The sequence below is a fragment of the Rhizomucor pusillus genome (genome assembly GCF_041956525.1).
Source record: "Rhizomucor pusillus strain CBS 183.67 unplaced genomic scaffold VTP01scaffold_4, whole genome shotgun sequence".
Taxonomy (NCBI): domain Eukaryota; kingdom Fungi; phylum Mucoromycota; class Mucoromycetes; order Mucorales; family Lichtheimiaceae; genus Rhizomucor; species Rhizomucor pusillus.
Genome location: NW_027192146.1, coordinates 939,785 through 956,805, shown reverse-complemented (window position 1 = coordinate 956,805; position 17,021 = coordinate 939,785). Strand labels below are relative to the sequence as shown.

Here is a 17,021-nt window from a genome sequence, read left to right as displayed (position 1 = left end):
TGGATTAAAGCGCCAACAATTGTTGAAAAACCTGTAGGCTGTTGCAGCTTTCACGCAGCATTTATGAAGGCGTTGAATTCCAGACCGGTCAATGTTAATCCAGTGTTCCACCATGAGTCCAGGCCCATGATCCAAAAAAAGAAACAGGTTTGCCCCTCCACTCCTCAATTAGCCACGAAAGGCTCTCTCTCTCTTGGCCCTCAATTTGTCTTTTTGTCTCTCGCACACATAGCTAGTATATGCCTCTTTAACTCGTTGCTGTGAGCGTCGACTTTTTTTCTTCTTTCCAGTCCTTTAGAACACTGCGTTACCATGTCAACCGTCGATGTTCCTGGCGCCATGTCGCCGGCGCATAAAAACTTGATTCGAGCTTGGTGGAAGAAGGCCACCGTTGGCAATTTCAAAGCAGACAGCATGACAGATAGCAGCTCAGATGGCTATGGAGGTTAGACCGCAATACACACAATATGCAAATAACAATGACAGTTGTAACGCTCTCGGTTCTTTTCAGACAAAAGAGTCTTTGGGGCACCGCTGTCAGAGTCGCTCAAGTATGCTCACTCGAGCATTTCATACCTGGATGCTAAAACCGGCAAACCTTGCTACGGCGTTATTCCTACAGTGATTGCCAAATGCGGATCCTATTTGAAGGAAGAAGGTATGAACGCATGCGCCCAGTTAGATCCAAAATAGTGTATTCACGTGCTCTGCCATTGTAGGGCTTATGGTGGAAGGCATCTTCCGCTTGTCAGGCAGTGCCAAGCGAATAAGTAAATTACAGGCGGTGTTCGACGAGACGAGCGATTTCGGGGCAAGCTTCAACTGGGGAGTCGATTACACTGTGCACGATGCAGCAAACGTGATGCGACGTTTTCTCAATCATCTCCCTGAACCTGTAATTACCCTCGAATATTATCGACCTTTCAAAGATGCACTCCGTACGTCATTGCGTTCTTCTATGAAAGAATTTATCTAACGAAACAATCCGGATTATCTGCTAGACGATGAATACCCGAGCGTCGAAGCCAAAATTGATGCATTCCAGAACCTGATCGAATGCTTACCTATCTTCAACCAATACCTGCTCATGTACATAATGGACATGCTTGGACTGTTTGCAATGACAAGCGATGTTACTCGAATGGACATTTCATCCCTCGCTGCTGTGTTTGCACCTGTAAATGGAGCTTGGATAGATATGTACAGTAATAACCTGATGGTGACACAGAACTTTTTTCTCTAGGGCGTGCTGTCACATCCAGACGATGAGATGAATCCTGCCGGCTATCGAGAATCCCAACGAGTCCTCGAATTCTTGATAGAGCACCAGCATGAATTTTCAGCGCCTCGCTCTTGCATCCCTCCTAACCAAAGTCTTGTACCACGAGATAGCGTCATCCTTCCAAATCCTCGTAAGAAAAAAAAAACTTTCCTCGTGGTCAATTTGTAAGCAGATGTATGCTAACGTCTTTTCTTTGATCCTTGGCAGCCTCTTCACCGCGTCGCAAGCTATCTACTACTACTACGTCACCTTTTGAGGGTGCAGGTCCGGATTATTATCCCTCATTCTCCTCTACTTCCATCCCATCCTCCACCTTGAAACGATCGAATACTCTCAGTTCTGCAAAAGGACGCCTTATCATGAACTTTGCTGCTGCATCCTCGTCCACTTCAGTTCTGCCAGCCGAAAAACCTCCATCGGGACTTAAGCGGTCCAAGACTGCACCGAGCAAACGACAAAAAGCCCGAGAGCAACAAGAGAATACCAAGCCATCAAGTAAGTTCTATATATACATCGTCCTTACAGAACGGGTTAAGTAATAACTCTTGCTTACAGGTGAAAAGAAATACCTCGGTCGCTGGAAATCAATTCGACGGGTTACAGAAAAAGATCAAGCTATTGCATCTCACTAAATTCCTTCTTCACCCTCTCCTTCCCCTTTCTCTTTCTCTTTCTGTTACTGTTCTTTCTTTTCCTTCTTTTGCTTCTTCTTGCTGTGTATATCATCCGCATATTTATTCCTATGTCCTATATGAAAACATTAAACTTCCTTCATTCCTGGCGAAGCAACTGGAAGTTAACTATTTCTACATTCAACAACAATGACTATATACAAACAGGTATCTTGGCGGCGAGCTCACGCGTGATGTGTATATATACAAAAGTTAACAAGGGAAGAAGTATCAAGGCCTTGCGGACTCGATTTTTGCAGCGTTGTATTCGTCGTGGCCCGCATGGTCAGCGTTGAGTGGATGCTGCTTGTGGAACTCGATGAATGCCGGATGCTGTGGATTGTACTCAAATCCCATTTCGCGGTACAATCGAAGCTGCTCCATAAACCCTGGATTTGGATTTACAAAGGGCCTTGCTTTCCGGATGATTGCTAACGCTTCTTTCGGTCGCAATTGATGCTTATGCATCAAGTAAGCTGCGAGGACTGTAGGGCTTCTAGACACACCTGCGAGACAGTGTACTAACAGCCGATGGTGACCTTGCACTGCGTTTTCTATAAACTCGTTGGTAGCTGGGAAATACTGGATGATGTTTGCTTCTGGATTATCGGCAACACGAACAATCTAGAAAACAACCAAATGGCTCTTAGCCCCCGTAATTTCAAGGAATCTTGGGACAAAGAAAAAAAAAGTTACCTTGTGAATGTACATGGACGAAGGATATGTTTCTTTAAAGTGACCAAGTGTAAGGATATGTGTAATTCTGTTCTTTCTCAAGAACTCTTGATCCTCCAAGGCTCGATAGTTTCCCAACCAGATGTTGGGTAACACTTGCTGCCCAACGCTGGTCATTAGGATCCCGCCAGGCTGACCGTCCGGTCCACATTCCAAAGCTTGGTACAATGAACCCTCCGTGGCAACGTCAGCTGAAGCATCGTGAGAAGGAGCGTCAATGTTTGGGAAAGATTGACTTCCTTGTGCGAGATCGACCACGGTCTCTAAGCCCATTTAAAACGAAAGAAAGAGAGTACAGTGCGGTCTTTCCATCTTCCCACTATGCGGATGAGGCAGATAGTCCGACATCAGGATTGGCCAAGCAACGCTGTGAAAGGGCGGTTACTTTTCCAGACTCTGCTGCACAGTGTGGTAACCATGGCAGCAATGCTATCCATATTTCCATGACTCTTTGTTGTGTATACAGGGAAATTGGCAACATGGCTTGGTTGTTTTCAAGTCAAACCGATATGGTTTGTCGTGACCAAAAATGGGCACTGCAGTTGTTCCATTGATCCGTATGACTCAAAAATATTTGCAGTACACCTTTTCCAAAAATTAATGTCGCTGCAATTTGTCGTTTTGGTGTATAAATGTATTATAAAATTTCACAAAATGCGACATTACTTTTGGGAAAAAGTGTATCATCAATGATCTTGACAGTTATCAAAGCACAATGACGCAGCCAAGGACTTACAATTTACTCGCCGACACACACACACACAAAGGGAGCTGGTCAACAAAAAAGAGATATGGTTGTTTGTGGAACTGTTACATTTGAAAGTGTTTTTTATACTTTTGCAGAAAGAAATGGGTGTGAACGGTTCCCTTGTATGATTTAAGCTATGTACAGATGGAAAAAAAAGGAAGAGCGAGGCATGGAATGCAATGAGGGAGGATGGTGCTGGTATATCTTTGCGAATCTTGGTACTTGAACGAAGGAAAGGAAATGCGCTGTATGATATATATATGTACAGTGTTTGGCTTGCTCGCTGATTACTGTCGAGAAGCTGCAGTCTTGGGCTGCTGCTCCATGTGACTCTTCTTTAGAGTAGAGTAATAGTAGGCAGGATGAGTGTGACATGACGGTACACGTTTCTTGAGCTGCGCCTCGGTGTATCTAGACAGCTGGCGAGCATATTCGTTTCTTGCCATAGCCAAGAGCTGGTCCCGGGTCATTGCAGGCCGAATGCTTTTAGGTTGATTGGCAGTAGCAGCAGCAGCGATGCGAGCGTTGGATTGAACGGATGTCATGGTCTGAGTGTGAGTTGGAGATGAAAAGGGAGAATAAGGTTCCTGAAAAATGCGAAAGTGCAACGAGTCTGGTTGGGCGGCAGCGGAGGCAGTTCGTTATATATAGTTTTCTTGCCCAACATGCAGAAAAAATTAGGCTGCTGCAATGACATCATACTCGTCATGGCAAACTCGGCCTGAATTTGAATTTTGTGCGCGAATCATCCTCCGATCAACAACTTTGGAGAAAAAGAAAATATCCAACTTATATTCGCCCTTTGCCAGTACTTTTTCTGTTTTACAGGGAGCGATGCAATTGCCGCAAAGGATGATATATTTTGGGGAACTAAGGGCACCAAGAGGGAAAAAATGTGCATGCTCTACTTCGTAAGACTGAAGACCAGGTGGCGGTTGAGTTTGGTCTTGTAGTAACCAATCAATAAACTCGTGCCACAGACGAATCTATTCGTTCGCCCAGGAGACCGGACACTTTCCGTTTGACGTGTGGTCGTCGTGATACATCAGACAATTACCAAGGCTTCATTGTGGGTGACAATAATCAATCATTGCTGCTCTCCTGGGACCTTTCTATTTGCATAGATATTTGATATATTTGTGTTACAAAAAAAGCATTAAAATATATCTTCCCAGTAAGTTACCAGACAGCCCCCCTCCTTTTCTGGACTCGTGGCTGTGCTCGATCTGTTGACTGTTCCTGCATCTTCTGCAGATGTAAAAAAATTGATGGGCCTAGTATAGAGTTCCCGATGGAATGTAACACAAAGAGCGATTGGTGCTCGGTAGAATAGTTAAGCCGGCGACCATGGCACACTGAATTCTCCAATATATGAAATTGCAATCATAATCTGCGTATCAGCAATGATACAGACAAGAAAGCATCATTTGACCTGGACCACGTTGCATTTTCAACGACGATGTCAAATATTTAGACAGGGCGATTACGCTGTGTATGCATTTCAACGGCGATAGACAGAATGCACTCAACCGATGCAACGAATGATATCATCGAAAATAACGTTTTTTCTCCTCCACACGCTCGTGATGAAGATTGTCTCTTTTGCGGCCCCTAGAGCCGGCACTGAAATTCGATCTTGCTGCTGCACAGCATCGAAATCGGTGAGACTAAATGTTACCCGATTTGAGTCAACTAAGTGTATATTTAGTTGCTACCCACTCGACATGCATCAATTGCATACATATAATAAGCTACGGAAAGGGCCTGTGCGCTTTGGCCCACAGTGTTGTTTTGTGGGTTGAAACCTTGCGAATCAAATACATCTTCTTGCGAGAGTTTCTAAATGGATCGATTCGGGCCGTTATGTTTGACAAAATTACGGCCGATAGCTTAAACCCTTTAAAGCAAAGCACAATTCTGCTGGCGCCCGGGGTCCAGAGCCACCGCCTCTCCCACATCCTTGCCCTGATGACGAATGCCGAGAATAGCGTTCTATGAATTTTCTGTTTTTCCTCATTTCTTGATACCCAAAAACAGATCCTTTTGAAACTACATACTGTTCCATCAATGCTGGCGGAGGATGTTGCAATAATAATGAGATAATTTCTATGTACTTTGCGTGGAATTATTTTGCAATGCAATGCACCCCATACGATCTTTTCTTCCCTGGGACGAATGGTTCGTTTCAAGGCTAGAATTCTTGCTGCAGAGACGACAACATTGTTACAATGTACCGAATAATTGAAATGAAGGAGCAGGTTTATTGAGAATCGTCTGCTCGAGATGGATAAGACTTACTCTATGTCTTCCATATTAACTGAAGCCAACCAGCTTGTGTGCAAAAAGAGCCGCAAAAAAAGATGTTTATTGAGGAATCATTTTGAGCTCCTTCATCTTATCAAAGACGGCGCGGTAATCCTGGAAGCTGTCCACGGTCTTGGTCCAGCCTTGAGCACGCGCTTTATCCAAAGAGGCGTTGTCACCCCATGTACGTGCAAAAATGAAGTCTACAAAACTCCAGGTGCCGTAGTCGTAGGCGGTAGTGTCTAAACCATATCTGTCTGCAAGTTCGTGCCACTTGTCTCTGTGTTTTTCCATGTAGTGTGGGAATGAAAAAGCACGAGATATGTGCTCTCCATCGCCAGAAGGCATGCCTTCTGTCGAAACTTCGAGTCCGAAATATCTATGTAGCAGATTATTAACTGCAAGCCCAGCAGCCTTGCCTGTCACATCGTTAAATACTACTTACTCCGCGATGCTTGACCACAAATCCTTGACGACCACCTTATCACCGTTGTGAATATTGTACGCATTGTTACCTGCGCTGGGAGTGGTCGCTGCCCAAATATGAAAATCGGCATTGTTCACCGCACTCGATTGGTCGATAATAACATTCCAAGATTTGGCGTTGCCAGGATATTTGAAAGGCTGACCCAACTGCTTCTGCAATGCAGCGTAGATTCCGATAGAGATGGCAATGTTCATAAAGTTGCCCTTTGCGATACCAACAATAGTGTTCGGACGAGTGATAAGCCAGCGCCAGTTGTGTTTCTCAGCATACTGCTTGAGTAAATCTTCTTGGGCATAGTAAAAAATCTCGTTAGATTCCGCTCTGGGAGCATCTTCCTTGAAGGGTGTGGGTGCCATCTTTGGCGGTCCCAAGAATACAGCGTAGTACTAGACATGCATATCAGTTATTATCGTTCTCTCGTGTCGTCAAATTCCAAAGAAATGGCGCGGCAGTACATACCTTGTATCCAGTCTGAAGCATGAACGTTTCAAGATGCGGGCAGGCATTGACAACTGCATCGAGAGTCTTGTGCAACAGTTCCTCGTTGACCTTGACCAGCTCCTCGGGATCGCTTTTTTCAACGTAGGTAAAATGGAACGCGTGTGTGGCATCAATAGCACCAGCGCCAGTGAGTCGCTCGGCAATCTCGGGTACCGAGCTTTGGAGGATATCGAGGCTGACGTGGATGACCCTTGGATCTTCAAAGTCAAACTGCGCAGGCCGGCGTGACACGGCAATAATTTTGAGCCAGTCTTTGGATTTTGCGAGCTGTTGAACAGTTGCAGTTCCACTGATGCCATTAGCACCGAAAATCAATGCTGTTTTCTTAGCCATAGTAAAAAAAAAAAGATCACAAGGGTCTCAAAGGATTCAGAGAGCTGAAGGCAGTCTTATACCTTCGTCGGACTTTTCAACTTTTAGCATGAAATACGGGTAGTTATTGACGGCAGTAAGGGATCCAAACATCACACATCACATTCATCTATCTAGCTTTGCTCTATTGCACATAGCTAGTAAGTTGCCAAGCGCTAAAATGAGGCAGTCATATCAAGTGCTTGAGTTACTATTAATACTTTCTTCCCGTTCAAACGTACAGCAAATGCAGGGACCATCACTTGATTACAAATCGACCACGATGAACTTGACGTCAGCAAGCGGATTAATGACAGCCTGACTGCTTGTCAGAATGAAGGCCTGTGTCTTCCTGGAAAATTTCACCTATAATTTCCATGGTATACCATGAGTCCAATATTCGCTTCCCAAAGTTCTTGTAGATGCTCTTCTACATTTTCGTGAACTAATACATAGGCTCGCAATATCTTTTGATTGCCGCATCTGCCTTAAAAGGATTCACACGTACCCGAGTTGTTTCAATCTACGCCTACACTCCTATCGCGTTTCCCGCTGTATGATTGTGCGTTCAATGACGCATATTTGTAGATAAGCAGTTAGATCATTCCGGTATTAGTTGCCTATCGAGCTGCTACACCGTGATCTGCTGGCGTTGTTTAGAAAAACAGCTAGCGTTAAAGCGGTGGTGTATATATATGGTAGAAAAAGAAAGGCTAACTTGAGGAAATCATGTCTACAAAACTGAGTGTGCTATTGGATCAGCCAAGAAAGGCATAGTAGTTCCAAGGTATGACGCCAAAGGAGCTTAAAAAACTGGCAAACCGTCGAGCAAGTTGCATGTACGTTGGTGTGAGTCATCCAGTGGGAATTGACTCTATATATCTCTGGCGGATCAAAAGGTTACTTCTTTTTAGAAACTTCCAGGCACACGCGATGCACTTTCATATTCTGGGTACAGGTGCTATCGGCTGCCACCTGGCTTTCGAACTAGGTCGACGGAATGCAGTAACATTGCTGTTACGCTCTCAAGTCCATGTCAAAGACTTTGTGGCCCGTCAAAGCACTATCAAATATCGCAGGCGGCAGCGAGACCCAGTCGAACTAGGTGGTTTCGATGCTCTGAATTTTAAAGATTCACAGGCAATAAGCAACCGCACCATCGAAGCTTTGATCGTCGCTACGAAGTCGCAGCACGCTGTCGATGCTGTGCACGCTGTCAAACCAATGTTGAACCAAGACAGCACAGTGCTCTTGTTCCAGAATGGCATGGGTGTTGCAGAGGAGTTGCTATCCAAGGTCTGGACCTCGACCAAGGACGCACCGTCCATTATCGCAGGTGTGAATCGTCATGCAATCGAACGTCTCGGCCCGTTTCATATCAAGCACAATTCTGGGTGGAATGATCCAAAAGGTTTAAACCTCGGTGCCTTGCCTCACTCCCGGGCCGATAAAGTCAGACCGATATTTAAAGCGTTTGAAGAATGCCCTGATTTTCGCACAACCGTTTTGGAATGGCCGGAGCTTCTCAAACGGATGCTGCGCAAACTGGTCGTGAACGCTACTATTAATCCCGTCGCTGCTCTTTTGGATGTAGCCAACGGTAAACTACTCGAAAACGCTGGGTCCATGGAACTGTTGGAAGGCTTGACAAAGGAAGCGGCTGAGACACTGACAGAGCTGCAAGCTACGGGCGAAGAGTTACTGCACGAGGTCGTAAAGACGGCTGAGATCTCGAGCCCAAATAACTGCACGACAGTACAGGATTTGTGAGCAAAAAGGAAGACTGAGATCGATTTTATCAATGGATATCTTGTCCGTCTCGCAAAGGAAAGAGGAGTTCAGGTACCCATCAACGAAACACTTATCAGACTCATCCATGCCAAAGAGGCTGTGATAGGAGCAAAGTAACTAAATATTCTGGCGAGTCGATGTACTCAAATTGGATTGTCCAATAAAGTTAAATTGTATGCATTTCTTAAACGCTCGCGTACTGCGCTGATATGGTATCTACGCAATTAGGGAAATATAGCAAGGACTTTAGATAATGTTTAAATGCGCACCATGATCATGTTACTGCAGGTTGGCACACCGTGAGCGTCCTTTACCATCACCACCCTGCAACTGTGCTCCATTTTTGGATAATAAATAATGCGTCGATGGACAGGAAGACTTATACTACGATACTTCAGGACACGTGGGAAACGTAACATTGTTGGCATTGGTTGTGTCAATTTCCATGGTCTGCGCCCAACGACCAATGAACAGTATACGACGCCGATGCTTTTCTCTTGACTTTGTAGCACTGCGCTTCCATGGAATCACGGAGGAGGATAGCCCTGCGATGTGTGGTTGTTGCAAAGATCGAAAGTATCTAGACTACATCGCCACCGAAAGAGATGGCTGTGTAAATTCTGACTGACATGTGGAATAGCAAATTCTTGTAATGTGAGCTTAATTTATTATCCATTGAAGCATTGACATTGACTTCCGGGCGAGCGAGCTTGATCGACACTGCAACGCGGCGCCCACAGACAGACGGTGCAAAATGTCAAAGTTGTTCCTGGAAACATTTTTTTAAAGTTCATTGAGCTCGGATGGTGCGTCTGCAGTTACCTTGCATACCTGCGAAGGGTGAGTATGTACTAGAATACTTCGTATCCTTTTACTGCAAATGAACAAAAATCAATCCATCGCCGCCGCCGCGGAGGAAAGCGATGTTTATTTACGAGAGCAGCAAATGAAGCTGATCGGAAGGTTGCACCGAACGCGGATCGGCATGCGCAAGTAACACGAATTGTCAAGACAACGACCTCGCGACTTGACGCCAGTTGCACACTCGCTTGCTCCCTCTTTACCGGAAGCTCACACTCCTCCTCCTCCTCATCTCGGATTATTCTTTCCTCCCTCTGCTTCCTTTCTCACTCTCTATCTCTCGCTCTTTTCGCCCCTGGCTGGCTGGCGCAGAATTCCCCCCTTATTTTTTCCTTTCTGTGGTGGAGATCCCACTACTACTATTGTCAATCTCTCCTCTTTTCGTCGCCTTCTCTCTCTCTTTCTTTTTTTTCTTGCTTCTTAGCTCTACATTGCATTTTCCAACCCCTGGAGGATTCTACCCGTTAACATTATTACCTTGGTCCTTACCAACACACACTGCATACGATCATCCTACAAGTTAAGAAAAAAACGATAAAAGGTGGGGATATTTAGAAAACGAAGGAAGATGCCACGCACAAGATCAAGTTGGCACATACACTCTATGGAGTCCAAACTGTTGCAACAAAGTTGTCACTGAGGAGTGAAAAGGGACAAGGAGCAAAACGCTCTATCTCTTTCCTACGATGGACCTAGATAAAACACTTGATCCTAGTGCTTCTTCTCCTGTTCCCTTTTTTTCTTCTCGTCTGTCTCACTCACTCACATACAACGCACGCTACTTTATAGATCGACATGGGCTGCTGTCAATCAAACGAAGTACACGATGGCAAGGCACGCAATGAGGAGATCGAGAACCAAATCAAGCGTGACAAGCTGAATATGCGCAATGAAGTAAAAATGCTGCTGCTTGGTAAATATTTGGGGGTTGCAGCGTTTGCTGTGCATTCAAACTTAACACATTTTATGAAGGTGCCGGAGAGTCCGGCAAATCCACAATTTTGAAGCAGATGAAATTGATCCACGACGGTGGATATTCTCGAGACGAGCGTGAAGCGTTCAAAGAAATCATTTTTTCGAATACTGTTCAGTCGATGCGTGTCATCCTTGAAGCAATGGACAACATGGGCGTCGCCCTTGCGCAGCCTAGCAACCGCCAGCACGCCGCTGTGGTCATGGACTTGCCGACACAAATTGAACTCGAGTCCTTGCCACCCGAAGTGACTCAGGCCGTAAAGTCCTTGTGGAAGGACCCAAATCTACTTGGCGTATTTGATCGAAGCCGTGAATATCAACTCAACGACTCTGCCAAGTAGTAAGTGGCTGTCTTGATTTAAAGCGTTTGTGGATACTCTTTGCTCAAAGAAAAACAATGCAGCTACTTTGATTCCATTGATCGTATCGGTGATCCCAGCTACGTACCAACAGATCAGGATGTACTTCGTTCGCGTGTCAAGACGACGGGTATCACCGAAACGACGTTTGTCATTGGAGAACTCACGTACCGTATGTTCGATGTGGGTGGTCAGCGATCAGAACGCAAAAAGTGGATCCACTGCTTCGAAAACGTGACAGCAATCATCTTTTTGGTTGCAATTTCCGAATACGATCAAGTCCTCATTGAAGACGAGACAGTGGTACGTAAAATATATTCCTGTATTCAGGTGCAATGTCAATCTAAATTTCTCGTTTCTAGAACCGTATGCAGGAGGCTCTGACTTTATTCGACTCCATCTGCAACTCTCGATGGTTCGTCAAGACATCCATCATTCTGTTTTTGAACAAGATTGATATCTTTAAGGAAAAACTGCCAAAGCACCCACTGAGCGAGAACTTCCCCGACTTTACCGGACCCGAAAACAACTACGATGCAGCAAGCGACTACATTCTCAACAGATTCGTATCGCTCAACCAGTCTGATACCAAGCAAATTTACACCCACTTCACATGTGCGACCGACACGCAGCAGATCAAATTTGTCATGGCTGCTGTAAACGACATTATCATTCAAAATAACTTGCGTGAAGGCGGTCTGTTATAAACTTTTAACCTCCTTGATGTTGATGTACTTGTTTATCATATTCTCTTCTTGATCCTCCTTATTTTTTTTTAGCCGTCCCTCTCTTGTTATTAACTTTTGTTCTCCTTTTTTTTTTATTCCACCGCTATTATTGTTTCCAAACTAGTGAGAGCACAACCCCCCGCATATTCTGCTGCTCCAAAAATGAAAAAGTCACTTGTTTGATCTGTGAGAGAATCAGTTAAGGAGTTTTTTTTTTTTAAAAAAAAGAGTTTAGATATCAATTTATTAAGCTCGCGTCTCAAAAAGAATCATGTACTAAGATAGTTGAAGATGGTCCCAATCCGCAGGTAAATGACATTGATAATTAACCGTTATGCTAACGATTACCCAATACTTTGGATAACATTGCCGCGTGGCATTCAGTCAAAACAGGTACCATTTATGCGATGTATGTGATAGTATTGATATTTTACTGCGCAAGCAGGATACGTTCAATGCATCAGTCTTGTCTATAGATTTCTATAGATTTATGTTGTCGCCTAGTATCTGATGGGTCGCAAAAGAAATATCGGGCGGCGCAGTCCCACACGGTCAATGCTCATGTGTGGCCCAGTTCCTGGGTTTACCATCTTTGTGCAACTTGACATGTTCGTGCCCAACGACTCTCTACAACGACTCGCTGAAAGCCTCATTATCGAACTCTGCAAATCCTACACATGGCAGCTCTCATGCAACGTCGGCGAAAGCAGGCAAGACGGACACAGCGCACAGGTGGCTCCGTTGCACAATGTAGAGAAGGAATTGGTAATGGGCGATCACATAAAAGAGTACAACACGGTGGTGGAAAGCTACGGCAGCCTGGTGAGTTTCCTACTGCGGATACCACAAGAATATGTCAGCATGCACTCGAGCCCATTTACTCTGTGGAGCGTTCAAGTTATCCTGTCCGCGCACTATCAGCAAGAGGCGAAATATGGGTTTTTGCCTCGCATTGATACCAATGCCCTGAAGCATAATTTTGTGATTGTCATTTTTCCTCCTACTACATCGTCATCGTCGTCGTCGGCTGCAAACTGTCTTCTTGAGCCTAGTATGGGGACCGTGACACGCCAGCTGGATGGATCATCGTCGTCCTCTATTTGCGGCGCCGTTACGCAAAAAGCCAGTGATGACTCGCTTACATCAATCAATGCCGGCATCTGCTCTGATGCTTTGTCGCGCGAGATTGAGAAACTTTTCGAGGTACGTTTCCGCGGGAATTAACGCCCATCGGCGCTTAACTGAACCTAAATATTTAGACTCTTTCGAGCACGAAGCACTTGAAAGAGAAGCGTCGCACAGTAGTCAACAAGATCTTTGGTATGTTGCGTTATGCATATCCACAAGCAAAGCTCAAAGTTCAGATGTTTGGGTAAGCATACGGTGAGCCTTACTTTTCAAACGAACGAATAGTTTGAACATTTCGGTTGTAGATCTGCTGCAAATAATCTGGACTTTGGAGATTCCGACCTGGATTTATGCATCGTGGTTCCCGAGCAACAATTCTCCCAAGATATCAGCAGAATTAACAAATTATCCAGGGAACGAAATTCATATTACAACATGTTTGATCTGAGAGAGAAGCTGCGAAGGAGCGGCATGGAGAATGTCGAAGCTATAGCTCACGCATCTGTACCTATCTGCAAGTTCTTTGATCCAAAAACTGGCATCCATTGCGATATCACGACGCAAAATACCCTCGGCGTGCATAACTCCAAACTCGTAAAGGAGTACACGCAGCTTGATCCACGTGTTCGACCGTTTATATACGCAATAAAATATTTCTCAAAAGTACGACAGATCAACAGTCGTAAGTATACAAAAAGAGCAAAGCATAGACTATGTGATGTTTACCTTGATTGAATTTTAGCCAGAGACGGCACCCTCAGCAGCTATGCCTATACCATGATGGCCCTTTTTTACCTCATGACCTGCAACCCACCAGTAATTCCCAATCTGCAGCGTATAAGTGGACGAAATACTTGCCAGTACCGTGATTGTCGCATGAAACGAATAGGAGAGCAGCATTTTCTTTACAAACGTAACCCGGTTATATGCAACGTTGGCTTCCATACTTGCATCAGCCTGACAAACGATCCGACAGCTCCAGCACTGGAAACGAAGCTAGGATATCGAACATTGTGGTATTGCAGGAATCAAATGAGCGTCGGCGAGCTGGTTACTGGGTTCTTCGAATATTATGCCCACAAATTCAAGTACGACACTAAAATCACATCCATTCGGGCCGGTCGTCTTTTGCAGCGAAGCAAAATGTATCAAACCTCATATATTGTTGTTGAAGATCCGTTCATTGTCGACCGCAACGTGGCGTAAGTATTTACCTGGCTGATGCGAAGATTTGCGCGACTTATCAAGATTATCAGGCATACATGCTCCAAAGTCGGCTTTGAAACGATCCTTGCAGAATTTGAACGCGCCTGTACGCTTTTAAAAAACAATTCATCGTTCGATTTGGTGGCTACTCCTGTCGATCGCGATCCAAAGCCGTTGGTTTCTAGTTCTCTGCAGCAGCAAAACAGGAAATCTAATCGCTCTTCTTTGCGGCAAACAGAGTGGGAAGCAGCCGCAAGAAAATTTAATGAAGAGGTTATCAATGGTTTTGATGTTCACTCGGTGGATAGCGCAAACTGGTTCGATGACGTCGTGTTTGAGAAGAACCAGTCTGATCCAGATGTTGCGACCGCGGATGTTACGATTAAACATCCAGATGGATCATCGACGAGAGGGAACAAAGGATATCAGAGGGAGAAAGTACAGGAGACTGGACAGATAGTGGAAGAATCACAGCAAAAGCCTGAACAAAAGAAATCTGACGAACCTGTTCTCATGCTCGGACCTATTACAGGTGAAGAGGCATCAAGCAGCGAGAAAATTGGCAAAACTTGCACGGTGGATGGATCTTCAAAGGAGGTTGCGGATATCTCATCACAGCTGTCATGTGCCGATGATGATGGTGAATACGACGAGCACGAAAACCGAACAAAATTTGTATGTTTCCAAAACATATCCGAGATCGTCGACAAGCTCGACATCGTTGAGGTGCTTAGCAGATATGGCAGGATTTCACAGATCCGCATACGCACCAGAGCTCCAGCTGCAGGTTTCGGCTCTGCAACTTGGATTGTCAAATTGCTGCTACATCGAAAAATCTCCGAACTTCCTCGCTCTCTCGAATTATCTGGGAACCGTGTATACCAAATACCATCAATCGCCACCGATGCATCCATCTGCTATGCCTGATACATCCCAATCGTGGTTATACCGAAGACATTGTACTGTAAATGCAAATACCCACGCCTGCACTCAGGAATACTCACTAGAACATGTGCTTTTCATTGCTTGAATAACCAATCTCTTTGCTTTCCTTCCTTTCTCGAATTTCAAACAGCGTTTCAATAGGAAGGTTTATATATGTTAAAGAGATACATAAAAAAGAGGGAATGGATTGTGGATGAAACGCGGGCTGAGAAAGAGAGGGAAAAGACAGAGAGGAGAATAGAGAGAGAATGTGTGTGAATGACTTTGTGGTTATTATGTTACAAGTCAAAGTTGGGGGTATCAGAGAGATGGTTGTTTCTTAACTACGAGCTTCCGCTTCTTTTGGTTGTTCCTTTGATGCTTTGCCTTCACAGTAGTTGTGAGCAGATGCAAAAGGACGAGGTCTTCGGGTTGCAGCAACGTGTGGTTTACGCTGCGGGAATAGTTTCTTTGGGTTCTTCAGATCCAAAAGAAGCATCCCTGTCGGCGACATGCTTGCGGCCTGTGCGTGTTGAATACTGGTATCTTGTCTCTGTTCCTGTGGAAGGTTTGAACGCCGCAGTTTTGCTCTCAAGGCCTCCATGACTTTCTCGTGGTCCAGTTGAGCCTCATCTGATGTCTGCTTTTTTGGAGACACCTGGTGAGGTGGAACAGGAGGGGGAGGAGGTAACGGCGATGTAGTCTCATCGTTGCTGTTACCATTCGTTTGCGTGGACGGGCAGGGAGACATGGGCGTTCTGCGGTTTCGTTTTGACATTTTCGTACTAGCGTTTGATTTTCGCTGAGATCGCGTGCGAGATAACGTTCGTTTGCATGGTCTGTCGGTTGTTGTTGTTGTCGTTATTGTTGATGATGTTCGTGTTTCTGTATTCTGGGCATCTGCCTGTTCTTTTGATAATTGCTGTTGTTGTTGTTGTTGTTGTTGTTGTTGTTGCTGTCGTCGTGGTTGTTGCTGTTGCTGCTGTTGTTGATGCTGCTTTGTTTGCTGCTGGTAAGGAACCTTGTCGTCTTTCCTTGCATCAGGTGGTGACGCCTTTGAAATACTCAAATCGGCAAATGGGACCTCGAATCCATATACAGAAGGCGATGGCATGTAGCTTGGGGAAGGAGAAGGAGGGGTGGTCGTGACAGAGGCGGTTGAGGACGGCAGCGGAGCCATTAATGGCATGCTGGTATTCGGCCAGGCTTCTGCTGCAAGTTCGGAGGAAGCTGCTGACATGGCCAAAGAACCTAATGTTATCCTCAGGAGTTAATTTGATAGCTCAATGTAACAAGGACAATATCCAAAAATGTTACCAAAGCCATCGATCAAAGAAAAAGCATCGGTTGATTCTCGATGATGTTCGGTCCCAGCACCAAATAACTCGAGATATTTTGTCTGCAAGCGTGCCTCTTCAGCCCGGCGTAATTCTTCTGCGGCTCGCCTCTGTTTTAACAATGTTTTTGTAAGCATCATCGTATTACACATACTTTTAAATATCAAAAAGGGCTCGTACTTTATCTTCCTCCGCTTTTGCAGCCAAGATATGCTTGAGTAATTCGGTATCGTGTTGATATCGTTCGAGTATTTCGCTCACGGCAAGGTCAACGAAACTGGTGTACCTTTCGTAGGGCGGGGTAGGTTCGTAGTCTTTAAAGGCGGGCACAGTTGGGGGAGGCTGTGACCACAATGTAGCGTCGACGGGGTTCATTGCGCGGAGGAGAGGAGAGGGAAAGTGTGGAAAAATAAGAGGGTTGCGTGTGTGAGTGGAGAGTGAGAGAGAAGAGAAGAAACAGGAAAACGAGCGCTTGAAAGTTTGTGACACTCAAACCTAAGACACTTAAAACGCCGCGCGTTGCTCAAGTAACACGCAGCACGATTGTCGCCACCACAGCAGCCACGCGGACTGTATTCCCCCATCCCTCATCATCATCACCCGATACAATCTAAATATGGTGCTCATGAGCGG

At 45.2% G+C, this 17,021-nt stretch overlaps 8 protein-coding genes across 8 annotated transcripts; 4 read left to right on the top strand and 4 right to left on the bottom strand.

Moving 5' to 3' along the window:
• Positions 1 to 312: 312 nt before the first annotated feature.
• Positions 313 to 1,914, top strand: VTP01DRAFT_7687 (uncharacterized protein; the record flags this gene model as incomplete). Its single annotated transcript, XM_069386725.1, has 7 exons — positions 313 to 445; positions 512 to 658; positions 720 to 938; positions 1,002 to 1,177; positions 1,244 to 1,412; positions 1,490 to 1,777; positions 1,838 to 1,914. The coding sequence occupies 7 exons, from the start codon at positions 313 to 315 to the stop codon at positions 1,912 to 1,914; spliced, it is 1,209 nt and encodes a 402-aa protein (XP_069242152.1).
• Positions 1,915 to 2,184: 270 nt separating this feature from the next.
• Positions 2,185 to 2,961, bottom strand: VTP01DRAFT_7686 (uncharacterized protein; the record flags this gene model as incomplete). The annotated part of the gene is made up of 2 exons (XM_069386724.1): positions 2,185 to 2,577; positions 2,650 to 2,961. The coding sequence occupies 2 exons, from the start codon at positions 2,959 to 2,961 to the stop codon at positions 2,185 to 2,187; spliced, it is 705 nt and encodes a 234-aa protein (XP_069242151.1).
• A 762-nt stretch (positions 2,962 to 3,723) lies between these two features.
• On the bottom strand, positions 3,724 to 3,981 carry VTP01DRAFT_7685 (uncharacterized protein; the record flags this gene model as incomplete). Its single annotated transcript, XM_069386723.1, has 1 exon — positions 3,724 to 3,981. The coding sequence occupies one exon, from the start codon at positions 3,979 to 3,981 to the stop codon at positions 3,724 to 3,726; it is 258 nt and encodes an 85-aa protein (XP_069242150.1).
• Positions 3,982 to 5,800: 1,819 nt separating this feature from the next.
• On the bottom strand, positions 5,801 to 7,061 carry VTP01DRAFT_7684 (uncharacterized protein; the record flags this gene model as incomplete). Its single annotated transcript, XM_069386722.1, has 3 exons — positions 5,801 to 6,119; positions 6,186 to 6,613; positions 6,687 to 7,061. The coding sequence occupies 3 exons, from the start codon at positions 7,059 to 7,061 to the stop codon at positions 5,801 to 5,803; spliced, it is 1,122 nt and encodes a 373-aa protein (XP_069242149.1).
• A 951-nt stretch (positions 7,062 to 8,012) lies between these two features.
• VTP01DRAFT_7683 (uncharacterized protein) lies at positions 8,013 to 8,849 on the top strand (the record flags this gene model as incomplete). The annotated part of the gene is made up of 1 exon (XM_069386721.1): positions 8,013 to 8,849. One exon carries the CDS (start codon positions 8,013 to 8,015, stop codon positions 8,847 to 8,849), a length of 837 nt encoding a protein of 278 aa, XP_069242148.1.
• A 1,677-nt stretch (positions 8,850 to 10,526) lies between these two features.
• VTP01DRAFT_7682 (uncharacterized protein) lies at positions 10,527 to 11,772 on the top strand (the record flags this gene model as incomplete). Its single annotated transcript, XM_069386720.1, has 4 exons — positions 10,527 to 10,644; positions 10,704 to 11,046; positions 11,110 to 11,368; positions 11,428 to 11,772. 4 exons carry the CDS (start codon positions 10,527 to 10,529, stop codon positions 11,770 to 11,772), a joined length of 1,065 nt encoding a protein of 354 aa, XP_069242147.1.
• Positions 11,773 to 12,348: 576 nt separating this feature from the next.
• Positions 12,349 to 15,054, top strand: VTP01DRAFT_7681 (uncharacterized protein; the record flags this gene model as incomplete). The annotated part of the gene is made up of 5 exons (XM_069386719.1): positions 12,349 to 12,996; positions 13,053 to 13,165; positions 13,227 to 13,603; positions 13,664 to 14,123; positions 14,178 to 15,054. The coding sequence occupies 5 exons, from the start codon at positions 12,349 to 12,351 to the stop codon at positions 15,052 to 15,054; spliced, it is 2,475 nt and encodes an 824-aa protein (XP_069242146.1).
• Positions 15,055 to 15,391: 337 nt separating this feature from the next.
• VTP01DRAFT_7680 (uncharacterized protein) lies at positions 15,392 to 16,763 on the bottom strand (the record flags this gene model as incomplete). Its single annotated transcript, XM_069386718.1, has 3 exons — positions 15,392 to 16,302; positions 16,369 to 16,498; positions 16,569 to 16,763. 3 exons carry the CDS (start codon positions 16,761 to 16,763, stop codon positions 15,392 to 15,394), a joined length of 1,236 nt encoding a protein of 411 aa, XP_069242145.1.
• Between the last annotated feature and the right edge of the window lie 258 nt (positions 16,764 to 17,021).